Below are 15,372 nucleotides of genomic sequence, written 5' to 3'. Positions count from 1 at the left end.
TGTTAATTCTCTTTAAGTTGATAACTGTTTGTGTTACCTTTTATCTTATTATCTTTAATCCTTATTACTATAATGTGAGATACATCAAACAACTACCAAAAGAATAAGAACAGTGACGCAGTATATAGGCTGCAAGCCAGGGCCAAAACCCCTCCTCTTGAGGGGAAAACCCTTAAATTTCTTCTCTTCTTATAGATCCTTCAATTGACGAATACCATGATCTACAGACTCAGACAAATACCCTCCAAGATCAAGATCAACTCAACCTCCTGTTGTAAGAACTTCGACCTTCTATTGCAAATCCGAAGTTCTGACTACCCGACAACTGCTGCTGCCCCTCTAGAAGACTTCGATCTTCTTCGTATGGCCTCTTCTTCCCTTCACTTTCCTTTCCTTGAGACTTAGGGCTAGAGAGACACCCTAAGTGACCTTCTCTTGACTTCTTTTCTCTCTTCCTCTCAAGATTGAACCAAAGATGGCCCTTGTTCTGAAGCCCTAGCTTCGATTTGCACGTGAGAGAGAGAACTAGCCCAAGCACTTCGACTTGCTTCAATCTCTTCTTCGTCCTTCTTCTTTTACCTCTTCTTGTCCTTTTCTTCGCATAGAATGAGAGATGAGTGAGTGACTCTTTTGGAGGACGAGTTCCTCTCTATATATAGGCCTCTTCGACACTTTAAAGACAAAAATAATTTTCCTTTACAAGATACAATCTGCCCAATGGGGTCTTCAATATATGACAATGACTCTTAGTCTTAGGAAAAACCCTAGTGTCCTTGAGGTCTTCTTGTCGTTGTGATGATGTGATTCTTGAGATGAGTACTCCTCCTTGGTGCTTCTTAGTCCTCCTTAATGATTTCCTTGTGCTTGACCCTTATGTATCCTTCTTCAATGATGTGATCTTCAAGCTGCCTCTTCTTCTTGATGTAGTCACCTTAGCTCTGATACCATGTTGAGAAATCTAGGGGTAGCTAGATTAGGTGATTTCTCTTACTTTGATAACTGCTTGTGATGTCTTTTTACTTAACTTGATTAGCTTCTTCTTTAACTTGATTATTATTGTGTTTTCTATCATCAAATAACTACCAAACAATGAAGATCAAAGAGACAAGAGGACACAAAATGTAGGTTGCTAGCCAGGGCCAAAACCTCTCCTCTTGAGAGGAAAACCCACAAGAATTCTTCTCTTCTTATAGAATCTTCAAATGACGAATTCCAAGACCTAAGACCCTTGAAAAAGACCCCTCCAAGACCAAGTCAACCTTCCTTCTTGATGAGCTTTCCTTACACAGCTTACAACAACAAACTTTGACCTTCCAGCAACAACTTCTCCAACAACTTCGACCCCAACAAATTTTCCAGCGACGTCCACCCTAACAACTTTTCCAACAACTTTGAACCCCCACAACTCTCCAACAACTTCGACCTCCAACAACATTTCAACAACTTTGTCCTTCAACAACTTTCCAACAACTTCGTCCTCTAGCAACTTTCCAACAACTTTGTCCTCTAACAACTTTTACCTAGCAGCGTCAGAATTTTGTTACAGTTAAGAGAGAGAGAGAGACCCAAAAACTTCGACTCTAGCTTTCGTCTTGAACTTCGCCTGCCTTAGGACTACTTCCTCTTTAAGATTGAACTCTTTTTCTTACCTCTTTGTATGTCTTGGATGTGTGTTTCAATTGAGGTCGAATGCCTCTTATATATAAGCTTTCCAGGGGTATGAATTGCCTCCATGAGGCCGACTTGATCTTTCATGTGTTGAGAAATCTAAGGGCAACAAGTGTAGGTTATTTACCTTCTTATTGATAATTGATTGTGATGTATTTTTACTTTTCTTGATTTACTTCTTCTTTCCTTTATTATAATTAGTGTTCTCTATCATCAAACACCTACCGAAACATAAAGGACAATGAGACAATAGGACAGAAGATATAGGTGATCAGCCAAGGCCAAAAACTCTCCAACTCTGGGAGGAAAACCCATAGGAATTCTTCTTTGTATAGAATCTTCAATTGACGAATTCCAAGGCCTAGACCCTTGACCAAAAACTCCTCCAAGATCAAGTCAAACCTTGCTCTCTTCTTTTCAAGTCAAACAAAGTCAACCTTGACTAGAAACTGCTTCAACTTCTCCTTCTTCTTGACCTTAGCCCTGCAACACGAGATTGCTTTCTCTTCCTGCAATACTCGGCCTCCTGAAACTTCCTGCAATTTTCGCATGTGTGAGGTGATTAGGGCAATTTTAGCCCTTCTTATCCTTCGCTTGACTAGGCCCCTTCTCTTCAAGACTTCGACCTTCAAATAAGACTGTTTTGGCACCAAGATTCAGCTTCTAGAGATGACTGTAATTCGGTCTTAGGTTCTATAGTGGATGCTCTAGCCTCAACCCACACATGTGAGAATTTTAGTCCAAAAACAATCCTGAAAATATGCCTCTTCCTCTTTTGCTTGATCTTCTCCTTCCTTCGTTGATTTCAGTGCTCTTGGTCGAGTTTCTTGTGAGTGATTTATGCCCCAAAGGTGGTCGACTAGTCTTGTATATATAGTCTTCTAGTCACTCCAAAATAGGCCGACTTGTCACTATTTGGAAGGCCAACATGTTGCTAGCATCTTTGACTTGATCTTGGAGGGTTCTTGACTCTATTTCGACTCAAATAATTTTCCTTTTACATTATGTAACTTGCCCAAATGGGTCCTTCATACATGGCAATGACTTAATGAGTTGTAGACTCAATGACAAGCCCTAGGAACCCACAATGGGAGCTAGACCTAAAAATAAATTTCCTTGAGCATGAAACCCATGCCTCAAGAACAACAATAATAAATTTAATTTTCTCATTACATCAAATATAAAAATCATGATTACATATGTCATTATGAAGACTGAACCAAGTTACATATTTCAACATCATGTAGGCCGACTTGTTGCAGCGCATTGACAACATCTTGGCGGGTCTTTTATGACTCAAATAAATTTCTTTTACATAATACAATATGCCCAAAGGGGTCTTACATGTATGGCAATGACTTTTGACTTCATAATTCTATGACAAACCTAGAAGCACTTAATGGGTGCTTGACCTACAAATAAATTTACCTTGAGCATGAAACCCATGCATCAAGAATGAAAAATAATAAATTCTTTCTCTCTTTTTATCAAATACATAAAATCTTGATTACAATAGACATTACGAAGACCGAACCTAGTTACACATCTCAAGAGTCATATACCCAACTTGTTCCTTTGGATCTATATGGGGTTTGGTCGTAACCCCACCCCGAGGTGTAGGTTTTCCCAACCAAGATGGAGAGTAGTATTTTGGCATAAGGATATACGCCAAGGCATGTAGTGGAACATTAAGTTTATCCTACCGTGCACACACAAAATTGTAAATACGATCATACAAGTTGGGATCTTTTGGCTGAACAATATCTTTTATTTGCCCCAACATGTTATCCATTTTCTCATACACCTCACCATTCATTGGTGCATCTATATCTGCAAAATGAATCATGTTATAAATGGGCTTTGTGTATTGCAAAACATCCCCCCACACGTGTCCAAAACAAACCATTAGGAGTGGTCTCCTCCACCTCTTCAAAACCTTCCATGTCAGGTGCGGTTGGAGCCCTGTTCTTTAATACTTGCCAATGTTGACTTGATGCCATGCTAGCCAATGACTCTCTTACCTTCAAATGGCGCTTGAAGGTGAGGTAATAGCTAGCAAATCTATTCTTCCCAAGCTTCAATAGCTCTTCCCAAGCTTCAATAGCTCATGGGTATTGCTATGCTTGGTAATAAATTTTATCATTCTCTTGCCTCTCTTGTACAAATCACCAATCCATCTATATTGAGGTTCCTTGATCTTAATAAGGTTCATTGTGTGAACCAAACACATAGACCCAAATATGTTGGGGTATTTATCCTCAATGATTGCTCTCGCCGCCTTATAATTAGAAGCGTTATTAGTGATGACTTGGATGACATTGTATGACTCAATACTTTAAATTATTTGAAGTAATGGTTGTGTAATGTTGATGGTGGTCTTGAACTTTTCTGAGTAATCATGTGTTGAAAGGAAGACTGCACTAGTAGCAGACACACCAAAAACACTTATCATTGGCTTTCCTTTTACATTTGTCAAACCATTAGGTACAATGGATACCCCATAGTCATTCCAAGAATTTGTCAATTTACCCAAAGCATGTGTTTGGCTTTTTCATGATCAAGTCTTGTTACCCACCACCTCTAGGTAAAGAATATAGGAGAAATTTTTTTCTCCTAGATGGTCCTTAGCCGACAACCAACAACCCCTTGCAGCCACTAGATAGCTCGATGTGCCATTATCTTCGCCACTTGAGTCAACGATGTGGTCCCTCACCCACTTGTTATGATTGTATGTTTGAAGGTGGGCCTCCCGAACTCGAAGGTATGGCCTTTCATTGGTACAGTTGAGTAATTTTCCTTAATTGTCATGGGTACTTTCGGGCATGGATTGGTGCGGGGATTCGACTGAAAAAGTGGGCTAGGTCTGTACTCTTGTCTCTGTTGCCCAATTTTGTGGTTAGCCTTGTATCCTATTTGCGTGGGATCTCCTTTACTGGCCATTAGCTTTAGGGTTGGCATTACATGGGAAATCCCAATTTTGGTTGCATGGTCCCGCTTCCCGACACCATATACATCACTCCTTTCCACTTATTTTAACCCCATTCATCTCTTTTCCCATCTGGGTCCACATGGGTCCACTGGGTACACATAGGGTTAGTCTCCCCCTCCCCTTGTCCACACCTTGGGTCGGGCCTAGATCGATGCCCCGAAGGATGATGCTGCTAAAAGGAAAAGAAAATCATAATTTGGCCACTCTCAATAGGAAACGTACCACAAAATGCAAAATATGGCCAGGACATACAAATTTAGCACGTGGGCAAAAGAAAAACATGAGCTCTACCCCTTATCCATGGCCATTACCTTGGTTCCTATGGGCCCTAGATGAGCCCCCACCATCATTAAGGAACCCATGATTGTCCAACCCCTAGTGGGTGAGGAATTGTCGCACCTTAGGGAGGCATCCACTGCTATATATTACACATCATGCTCTCATCCCCTGGACCCGGAGCAGTTATGAAGAAAATCATCAAAGGCAAAAGGCATATGAAGAAGGGTGAAAAAACAAAGGCCGGGTTAACTCATGTACCACAATTTTCTCCCTCCTACACTCATATACCCAAGTGTGGGCTTCTCTTGTTATAGCTACCCTTGTACCATGACATGTGGTCTGAATGATTCCGCTAATCCCCATTCGGTTCCATTACTACATCATTTGCCACCTACCACTTGAGGAATGTACCATGGACATGTCACCCCATTTCAAGGTTGAAACCACCTAATAGGGTCCTTGATTAACCCCCAATTGAGCTTGGAGACACTTTTACATGCCAAAGCCCATTATAGAAGGGCATCCCACCATGAAGTGCCTGATTTATTCCATGACTTTTTGGCTCTTTTACTTGATTATTCTAATGATTTGTTGTATTGGAGGGCAAGGGGACACATTGGATCTTATGCAGGGTTGCAGGTTGGTCTCCATTTGGGGCTTGGTCTCCCTATACAGGGTCCTAGCCCTCCCGAGGGCCACATTGGCACTTATAGGGTGAGTGTTGAGAGCCATGGGCCTCCACCATAACAGAGAGTGCTTCATATCACTCATTGATTGCTCGTGTTCGACCTTTTTGAATGAGGATGATGTACCTGGTTCACCATGCCCAGTGAGCTCCACACTTCCATCATACACTTGGTAGATGATCCAGGGTCCAGATGAGCACCACGAATGGCTTATGACATCATTGTAGCCCTTAAAGATGGTTTACAGGCATTTTCGATCCACTTGGAGACCCATGAGGATGTCCTTGTGCCCCTTACAGCCACTTGGGGGCACCACAGGGATTTGCTTGGAAACAAGGGACCAACACCTTGTCCACTATGTTTGAGGTCCATTCTCACATCGTGGCACATTCTGGACTTTGTTATGCCTCCTCAAAGGTTCAATGACACACTTTATTGATCATTCGACCCTTTTGAGAGGCTTATTATTATGTTATTGAGCTATCTTGGTGGGCTTGTCACCAAGAAATGTTATTATTGCATATTATTTTATTATTTGGGGCTGAAATAGGCATAATTAGGCAAATCAAACTCATTAGTGATTGTATAAATAGAAGTGAGGTGATTCATTCTAATCATCATCTCTTGGATTGGGATTTAGCAATGCTTGTGAACTTCGCATTCCCATTTGGAGGACGAATTTGGATGTTATGGATGAATTTTGATGTTTGGATCTACTTCTCTTGTCTTGGAGCTTCATTATTGTCATAATATGATGATTGGATATACTCTTTTGTACATGTAAGCAATCTTTTTCATGCTTATTCTTGTCATTTACTTTGTCACATGAATATGCTGGGATTTCCATTATACAAGTCTGAAATTTATTTCTTTCTTGTATGATATTGTGGAGATTTTGTTCTTTTATAGCGTTACATCATTACATGGGCCATATATGAATGGGTGAATATTCCTAGAGGTTATTTTGTCAAAATATACCTTGATAAGTCATCATTTATTGCATAGTGAAGTGTAAAGATCTCAAGTAGCTGCTCCCATACCCTAATGCCATGCCAAGTTGCTTGAAGAGCTCCTTGATTGGGTGAACCTCTTACAAACCATAAATTCTCCTGACTCCATCTTCCCCAAAGGATAAGGAACTAGTCCTTCCATAGGTGGTCACTTTAAACGCATATTTTTCTCACCTCTCCTCCTCTTTATAGGCCATCAATTATCTCATGTTCTAGCCATCAAAATACTTCTATCTCTTGCCCATTACTGCACTAGGGTTTCCTCTAGAGGCCCTCCAAATTTCACAAAATTCCGACAATGGGATCTCGAGATATTGCAAGCCTTAGCCCAATGATCGTCTCTTGCCCTAAGTTTCCCTTGGCTAGTGACCTCATTTGGATCATTACACTGTATTCCAAGAAGCTTTGTTCATTGATCCTCTTCTCTTCCACAATTAGGTCAAGTCCCTCCTTGAGCAATCAATTCCAGTTCCTCGACCTAACTCTGGGTCCACCTGGTCTCATGTGGTCCTGCAACCTAACAACTCCAATTTCACAAAGATCATAGTACATACAAAGACCAATTCTCCATAAGGATTTCTAGGCCTAATAACCATCTTTACAAGATATACTCCCAAACCCTAGCCTCAAGAATCCTTCTAGCCCTTCCTAGAGAGCTTATCACCTTGCTTCCGAAGCAAGTAAACCATACACTTGAGTCTCTCTTGTGAAGAGGCCTTAGGAATCACTCCTTATCCTCATATTGAACTATTCATCTAGTGATTCCCCTTTATATCGTGTCTCCTCCCATTGGTAAGCAGGGAGGCTTAGCTAAGGGGACAGTGTGTTATCGCCCCATTGTTGCCCTTGACCTAGTAGTTGCCCTTTAGGATCCCCTCCTAGGACCCTTGCTAGTTTGAGCCCACAATTCTAGCTCTGGCATACCTAGGGCTTTTGTATTCGTCAGGGGCATCATTGATGGCGGAAACCATTTCATGCAAATAAGGTGAGCGAAGAACATTGAATGGTATCCCACATGCATAGAGAAACAGGGAATTTTTTGCATCCACATCATCCCTACACCCTTGATCAAGGAAATCTGATAAGTTTCTATGTCTTAAAGGGATGTCTGTGTCTGTGTTGTATCCACTACCATGGTTGGATGATGATGGAGTTCTTAGTCTATGTGATTGTGGGTTAGTGGTGTCATGTTCAAAGCAGTGTTTTACGACTCCGACCAGGACTCCGACTCGGCCGAGGATCGACTCCGACTCCGACTCCGAATCGGTAATGACTCGGCCTAGTCGATTTCAATGACTCGGTCATTGTAAAAAATACATTAAATATTTATTTTTTTTATAAAAAAACATAATTTTAAATATTTTAAACATAATTTTAAAGATTTTCATTCATGTTTCCAAACACATAGCATTATAATATAGATGGAAGACAACATATGATCAAAGTAGGCTCATGGAGCTTCAATTTCCAAGAGGTGAAATACCTAAACCTTCCATCTCTTCCACGGAAGGTCACAAACTTGGTATCTAGAGATTTACCATTGATCCTCTATGCAATGATTAAAGTCATTCAAAAATTCAAACCACAGCTGGCACTCAGACACAAATGACCTAAAAACCAGGTCAAGTCAAGACATATGTGGTCTGACCCACAGACCACTGTCAACTGGACACTCTCCAGTAGAATGCCAAAGTTGTCCATTTCAGCTCTTTTTCTGTTTTTGTGAAGGGATTTTTGATTGGTGAGACCAAACTCCAACAAGCAGCTAGGACACAACTACAACATACCTCTACTATTTTTAGGGTAAACTAAATATTGCAGATTTTCAACAACAATAGCATCTCAGGCACATTTTGTGATTTTTGTTGAACTAATTTGGGGAGCTAGGGCACAAATTTGCACTTCTCAGGCTGTTTTCACCAGCTAGCTGTTAAGGCAAAACTTTATGATCTGATTTTCAAAGAATCAAGCTTCATCTTGTCACTTCTATGGCAGCTAGAGCACACTTTCAGACCTGATTTTTCACCAGAAAGCACAGCTATAGAACACTTTAAGCATATTTTCAGTGTTGGTTTCTTCACAACCAAGTTTTTCATTGCTAGGGCAGCATTTTTGTTAAGTTTCCGAGATCATTTTGAGTTGAAATAACTCATTTTCAGATCTGATATTCTGAGCAGGAGAAGGGCATTCAGCTGGCCCTCAGTCCTGATATATTTCGAAAATATCAACTTCAGATTTGACATTTCTCAGACATGGCTCGTAAGATTTATAATTATCATTTTCCCATTATTGCTTCATACCATGGTTCATGGCATACTTTATGCATTGTGTACTTCATAATAAAATTACAGACATCCAAACAGATTAATTTCACACCACAAATCCAAAAAAAAGTGAATAAAATTTATTTTTTACGCTGCCCAGCCGTTTTCCAATGACTAGGCCTGGTCAATACGGACTCGGCCTGGTTGACCGAGTCATTGATGACTAGGCCGAGTCATTGGATGACTCGGCCTGGTCATTAATGACTCGGTCAACCGAGCCGGTTTGCTGGCCTGGTCACACATTTTTTTACCGGCTCGGTTTGACTCGGCCGTTTCCGAGTTGAGCCGGCCTGGTTGTAAAACAATGGTTCAAAGTCACCCTTTGATCTTTTAGATTTGTATTGGGCTTCCTCTTCTTCCCTTATGTATTTGGCTCTTTATTGTGTTGACACACTTCCACAAGTTTTGATTCCTATTTGCTTAGTTCCATCCCATGCCATTTCCCCACAAAGATGCTTTCTGGCACGGGTGTATGAACATGTGAAAGTGATTTTGCAATGGGGGCATGTAAATAAAATGGTTCCACCCCCTTTCCCTCTTGAAAGCCTGGTAACATATTTCCACAAGGGAGTTTGGTCTACTTTGGTTTTCTTTCCATCATCATCCTCACTCTCATTATCCTCCTCCTCCTCTTCCTCTTGGTACTCCTCTCCAGGATTTCCTAATCCACCACTACCCACTTCTTCATCAACTTCATTACTGCTCCTTCTTTTGCTCCCCAACACCATCATAGTGAAAAAAGGAACCAACAAGGGAATGCCAAGTCATATACCCATCATGTTTGGTGGAGTTATAGTTTCTTGTCTGCAATAAAATGGAGGATGAATGGGAATGGGAAAGAGAGAAGAGAACATCTTTCATTAAAAAATGAACATATAAAAAAGTTAAAAACACAAATGCTACATGGAAAAATAAAAAGAATGGGATTATACCTTACCTCTTTGGCTCTCTAATGGTGGTGCCTTCAATCCCAAGCTCTCTCAAATGGTAGTCTTCAATCTCCCTTGCAAGCTCCTTAAGCTCGAACCCTCTCAATCTTCCTCTCACTCACCCCTTCAACTCAAGCTCCAAAAGCCCTCTCTTACTCTCTCCATCATGCAAATGATGCATTATGGGAGGGGAGGAGGCCTTTTATTTCTTTTGGCCCCTCCCCTCCCTCCAGCAAAAAAAACCAAGGAGTGATTTTTGGCACAGTGAGCCATTTTTGGCACGTGTGTGTTGTCAGGAGTGATCGCTCCTGTATTCTTCCCTGATTTAAAAGCTCGCTTCGAGAGAAATTGCTCCTCGATCACTCCCACTTTCGCTCCTGGAAAGGAAAGGAGCAATTTTTTTTTAAGGCAGCACGCTCACGAGGTTGCTTTGAGAGTGGAGAGCACTTCCAGAGTGGATTCAAGGGGGGGGCGCTCCCTCGCAACCTTGGTTGTGATGGGGTTTGGACATTAAACCTATGCAAAAACTTGAAACTAGGAAGGGCTATATCATTATCAATTTTTCTACAAAGAAATCCAAGGTTGAAGGTTGATGATGTCAAGAATGCTCGAGTTCGATAGCCGATGGCGAGGGGTGATAATGGTGTTGGCTTGCTATCAAAGTCATCTGGATCCAACAAGGAGTCTGGCTGCATGATCTTGGGGGATATGTAAGAGTGAGGGATACTCCTAACATCCAAGGCTAGAGGAAAGAAGCTATTTATAAGTCTCTGGTTGCTTCGCTGGGGCTAGGGAGGAACTCGTCAACAAGGGGGGCATGCTCAGGAACTGTCTGGTACTAAACTCTTTGACGCTTTGGGTGTGAGTGAACTATGTGCTATTTGACACCTCCACAATAGTCTTGAGGGTACCAATTGGCCTCCCAAAGGGGGGGAGGGATGAAGGGGGACCCGAGTTCTCATTGCTCTACTATATAAAATACCTTGGGACTCAACGCGTCGCTTCTTGCTTCGATCAGTGAAATCAACCTAAAAGTATGATGTGATCGGTCGGATTGTCCTCAAGTGAGGCGAGGTATGTAGGATCAGAGATTTGTGTCTAAATATTTGCTTGATGAAAAGGGCGAGGCATCTTTGCTCAGTAAATCATACGAAGGTAGAGAGGGATTCTTCTAACTCTCTATATAGGCAATGCTATCATCCTCTGATTAGAGAGTATAGAGGGCACTGAAAAATGAGGTGCATCTCGGTCTTCGACTCCTGTAGATGGCACAACTAGCAGACCCTATTAGATCGTGGTATATGGTGATCTGTCACCACCTGAAGTCGATGGGACCCAACTCGAAATTTGCCCCAATGGGATCTTGAGTGAGTGCATCTACTGCCTGCGAGTATAAGGGTCATGGACGATGAGACCATCCTGCAACTCCAAAAAGTGCTCTAGGTAGAAGGACATCTTCGAGCCAAGGCTCACCAAGGGGGATGTCCAAGTGACCTGAATGTATAATCTATAGATATATAGATATACTCTCCGATGGCCTAATTCTGTGTTTGCTGAGTCAATAAGAGATGCGCTAGTCCATTAACAGGGAAATTAAATGCAGGAAGGTGCTATGGGGAGATGGTTGTCGATTGAAGGAGCCAAGATGTCTATGCGAACCATCCACGAGCACGACCTGAAGGGGTATCTGAAGCAATGACCTCTGAAGAACAAATTGCAGGATAGGGGTATCTCACTCTCCCAGTAGTGGAGTCATTGTAAGATCCGACTCTTTGGATGAAAGAGACCAAGTGGAAAATGACCTCAAGGCGAAATGGGTGGACCCCAAACTCTGCCTGAATAATGGGCTGTGGAATTGTGCATTTGCAGAAGATGATATGCCAGAGAAGCAGGCTCTGATTCTCTCCATCATGGCCCAATTTGACTGTAGTAAGTATCTTTGTTTGTACACTTGTGAGTTTGGCGTCAGCAAGACTAGTCTTGGGAAATTGCTTTGGACTGGGAAATCGTGATGAATACAAAATGAGAGGGAATTGGAGCAGGTGTTTGGTGGCAAAGGGTAAGGAATCTCCCAATGTCATTCATCTCTGATCTTTGTTTTCTGGAAGTATTTTGAAAACCTCTTTATTCTCCTTTTCGAGTTGGAAATATATTTCTGGTTCTGATTTCTCTAGGTTCAATATTTTAAAGTTTGGTGCAAGGATTTTCTTTTCTAGTTGTAACATTGTTTCAAGTTTGGATGTAGCATCTAGAGCTCAAGAGAGATTCTTATATGCAATTGGGTCACAAAAATCCCCCTTGTCAGGCTATTCTTCATTTGTCTTGGACAACTAAGGAACATAGCATAGATAATAGAGACATCTTTGAGTCAAGAAGAATATTGTGAAGAGATGAGGAGAGCATACATTTTAACAAAAGGAACTCGCTGTCAGTTACCTTAAAGATAAAGGAGATTGGGTGTCATGGTATATCACAACATGCTAACATCATGAATATGCTGATTAGTCAAAAGAAAAGATTAAACATCCTTGAAGTTGATTCTAATATGCTGAGGAACTTGCCTCTGAATATTTGTAAAGAAAATCTGTCTTCTGCTTCCAACAACTGGGGGCATTTGATAATGCAGTGCAGACAAACTTCATATAAGAAGACAGTTCATTAGCTCAAGGAGCCAATGGACCTGGGAAAACAGAGCTCTCTTGCCTCTGACGGGGGTCAAGGAATAGCAAACAATAATCAGGACTTCCGTTGGCTTTTATGTTCTTTAATGTTATTAGAATCTCAGGAGTTTTCGTTAAACAGGCCACTTGGTATGTGTTACATAGTGTGTTTTGAGATACTTTTTGTAGCAGCGGATGACTGCCTAGTTTTCCTCTTGAAGTCTTGGCCAGTTTATATAATGCTGTTGGATATGCTACATCCCCCTTATTAATATAATATTTTGTTCCAGTTAAGAAAAAAGGATGGAATCAGCAAGTGCCTTGGGATGGGCTTTGATACCAATGTAATGACTAGTAGCCCGTATATGAGCAAATATCAAACATGAAAAGGAAAAAAGTTGAAATCCATATACGATAGGTAATTATGTAATTGATAAATGATTAAGTGAATTGATGTTGCAATGGCCCTTGTGATGGTATACTTGCATTGACTAGTCACACAGGTGGAAGCTTGTGCCCCTTAGTTTGTTCAATTAACATTATCATTATTATGTATTTTATGTTTGTTACATTAATTATAGAAAAGAGTAATATTAGGAAAGGATTGGATGGTGCAGATGCTTGCAAAGACACAATATGCCTAATGGGCATTTAAATCCAAGTTAGCAGATAAAATCATTGTTAGACTGATATTTGAGAAAACATGGTGATTCCTTGGAGCTTGTAGCTAAAGCTGGCATGTTGGTTGTTCTTGCTAATGTTGAACAATTACAAAGTCACTGTAGTTAGCCTTTGGCCTTTAAGTGTAACAATTGAATTGATCTGATTGTGTGAATAATTTAATATAAGAAGCATTTTCGAAAAAGAAGTGGTTGCCATTTTTCTTTGCCGAGTTTTAGTGGGCATGGTTGATGTTATACCTAAATGCCAGATTCATCTTAGAAATGTCAACGAATAAATTTGTGTGGGAAAAACATCCTAGGTGAATCTACTTTGCTACAGACTTTATAATCTTCCTATTTGGCTATATTAACTTGTCTAGATGAGCTTAATAGCTTTGTTTGCAACATTTTTTCTACTGATTTACAAAATATTAATATAGAAACATAAAATATTCATTCTCATAGAAATCATTTGGTGTCACAACATTTGGAATTGTTTTGAAATATACTCAAATCTATCAATGTGTGCCTTGCAGGTTTTGTTTGCAAAATTGGATAATCTACTTGCTCCAAATCGACCGTGCAATGGTAGTTTATGGTAAGTTATACTAATATTGGTGTATATATATGAATGGAAGTAATCATTGATAAATAGATTTCTTATACTTCTAAGAAATCCCATTAAGGGGCACCATTGTCTTTAAAGTCAAATTGGCATTATGATTTGGGTCTGCTTGACATGCATGCCCTTTGCAGTTAATAAAACAGTCTCTGCAAAAATGAATTCTTTGCCCAGCAAAATAATGAAAAGGATAGCCCACTTGATATTTAACACATTACTTAAAAAACAAGTGGATTTATGAAATCTCGAAACTCTTTTTTCTTTGATGCTATGAACTATTTATGTATGGTACGTTTTCATAGTTGTATGGGTACTTATTGTTAATTTTACTTAGGGCTATATTGTTTTTTTCTTTGATAATTGTATTTCTTCATTAACACATTACATTCACCCAACAACATCATTACATTATCCAAATTTACATCATTATTTAGCAACATATGCAACTATGTAGAAAGAACAATATCATCATCATCAATGCAGCGGAACATAAAGGAACAATAGAAGAAAAACATTCACACATAAAGACATTAGGATTGGTCGGAGACCAGGGCAAAACCCACTGTGGGCAAAACCTTTGCAAATTCTTCTTCTTATTAGATTGTCATCAAATGATTCAGCAAAAGAGAGTACAATGATCCATATCTTCATCTATGCAACTATCTAACAAAAATAACTACAATATTCATGAAATGAACCCAACAAGGCTTATACTGAAAACCCTAATTTTGAAGACTGTAATAAACTGTGAACTGTCTACGGTCAACTGCCGAACTCTGCGGTCAACAAGCGAAAACTTTGGAATATTGAGATTTCATCTTTTAGTTCCCAATCGCATGGAGGAGGAGTCATTCAAGCGACTGTAGCAGCCCAGTCGCTCCCAGTCGCTCCCTTAAGCCTGGTATGCGAGCAACTGGGGTCAGATCTGGACTAAGGTGAGCATGCGACTGAGATTCTGCAACCCCAACTCTCAGTCGCATGCATAGTGAGTTGTCCGTGCAATTGAAAGGCTCCAGTCGCACGCATGAGCTTCTGTGGGAACGACTATGGTCGAAATCCTTCTTTGCTGTGCATGCCACTGGGGCCCAAAACCCTAAATCAGAGATGTGAGCTTCGGACCCTGCAATTTCATCTTAGAGCGAACCTATTCCTTTGTGGATGAGCCTTAGACCTGTGCGAGCCAAAAACCAAGATAGAAGAGTGTCTCTTAGTGATATCCAAATGAGGTAGAGGTCACTTGCATTTATAGCCTTCCAAGGGTGTCCACTTTGCTTTAGGGCTGACCTTGTCAAATATGCACATGTGGGATTTTCTTCATAAGTACACTTTCCCTTATCCGATTTGAGTGATATTTAGGTTGATTTTGGTCCTCTCAAGAGGAGGAATTCAATGCTATCATTATCTCCATCGAATGAGCTATCCAAAGTGGATTTGACTGCAATTACATATTTTAACACGTATATCACCCAGGTCATACTTGTAGCCACAACACAAGTACCCCTATCTCGTTGAGCTCCTCTTGTACAAATGTAAATCATCAAAC

The 15,372-nt window shown here is 40.5% G+C and overlaps 1 protein-coding gene across 5 annotated transcripts in view; it reads left to right on the top strand.

Moving 5' to 3' along the window:
* LOC149203172 (uncharacterized) overlaps positions 1–15,372 on the top strand; it is a 276,002-nt gene that overhangs the window by 168,247 nt on the left and 92,383 nt on the right. For all 5 annotated transcript variants that reach the window (XM_089403354.1, XM_089403351.1, XM_089403350.1 and 2 more), the window contains one exon: positions 13,744–13,805. In XM_089403354.1, coding sequence (XP_089259480.1) covers positions 13,744–13,805 — 62 coding nt within the window. The remainder of the gene's footprint in view (positions 1–13,743; positions 13,806–15,372) is intronic.

Source organism: Pinus tabuliformis, chromosome 2_1 (assembly GCF_031772625.1).
Source record: "Pinus tabuliformis cultivar Carrire ecotype Pingquan chromosome 2_1, CPIR1, whole genome shotgun sequence".
Classification (NCBI taxonomy): Eukaryota; Viridiplantae; Streptophyta; class Pinopsida; order Pinales; family Pinaceae; genus Pinus; species Pinus tabuliformis.
The sequence above is the reverse complement of the archived record's forward strand: the minus strand, read 5'-3'. Positions and strand labels throughout refer to the sequence as shown.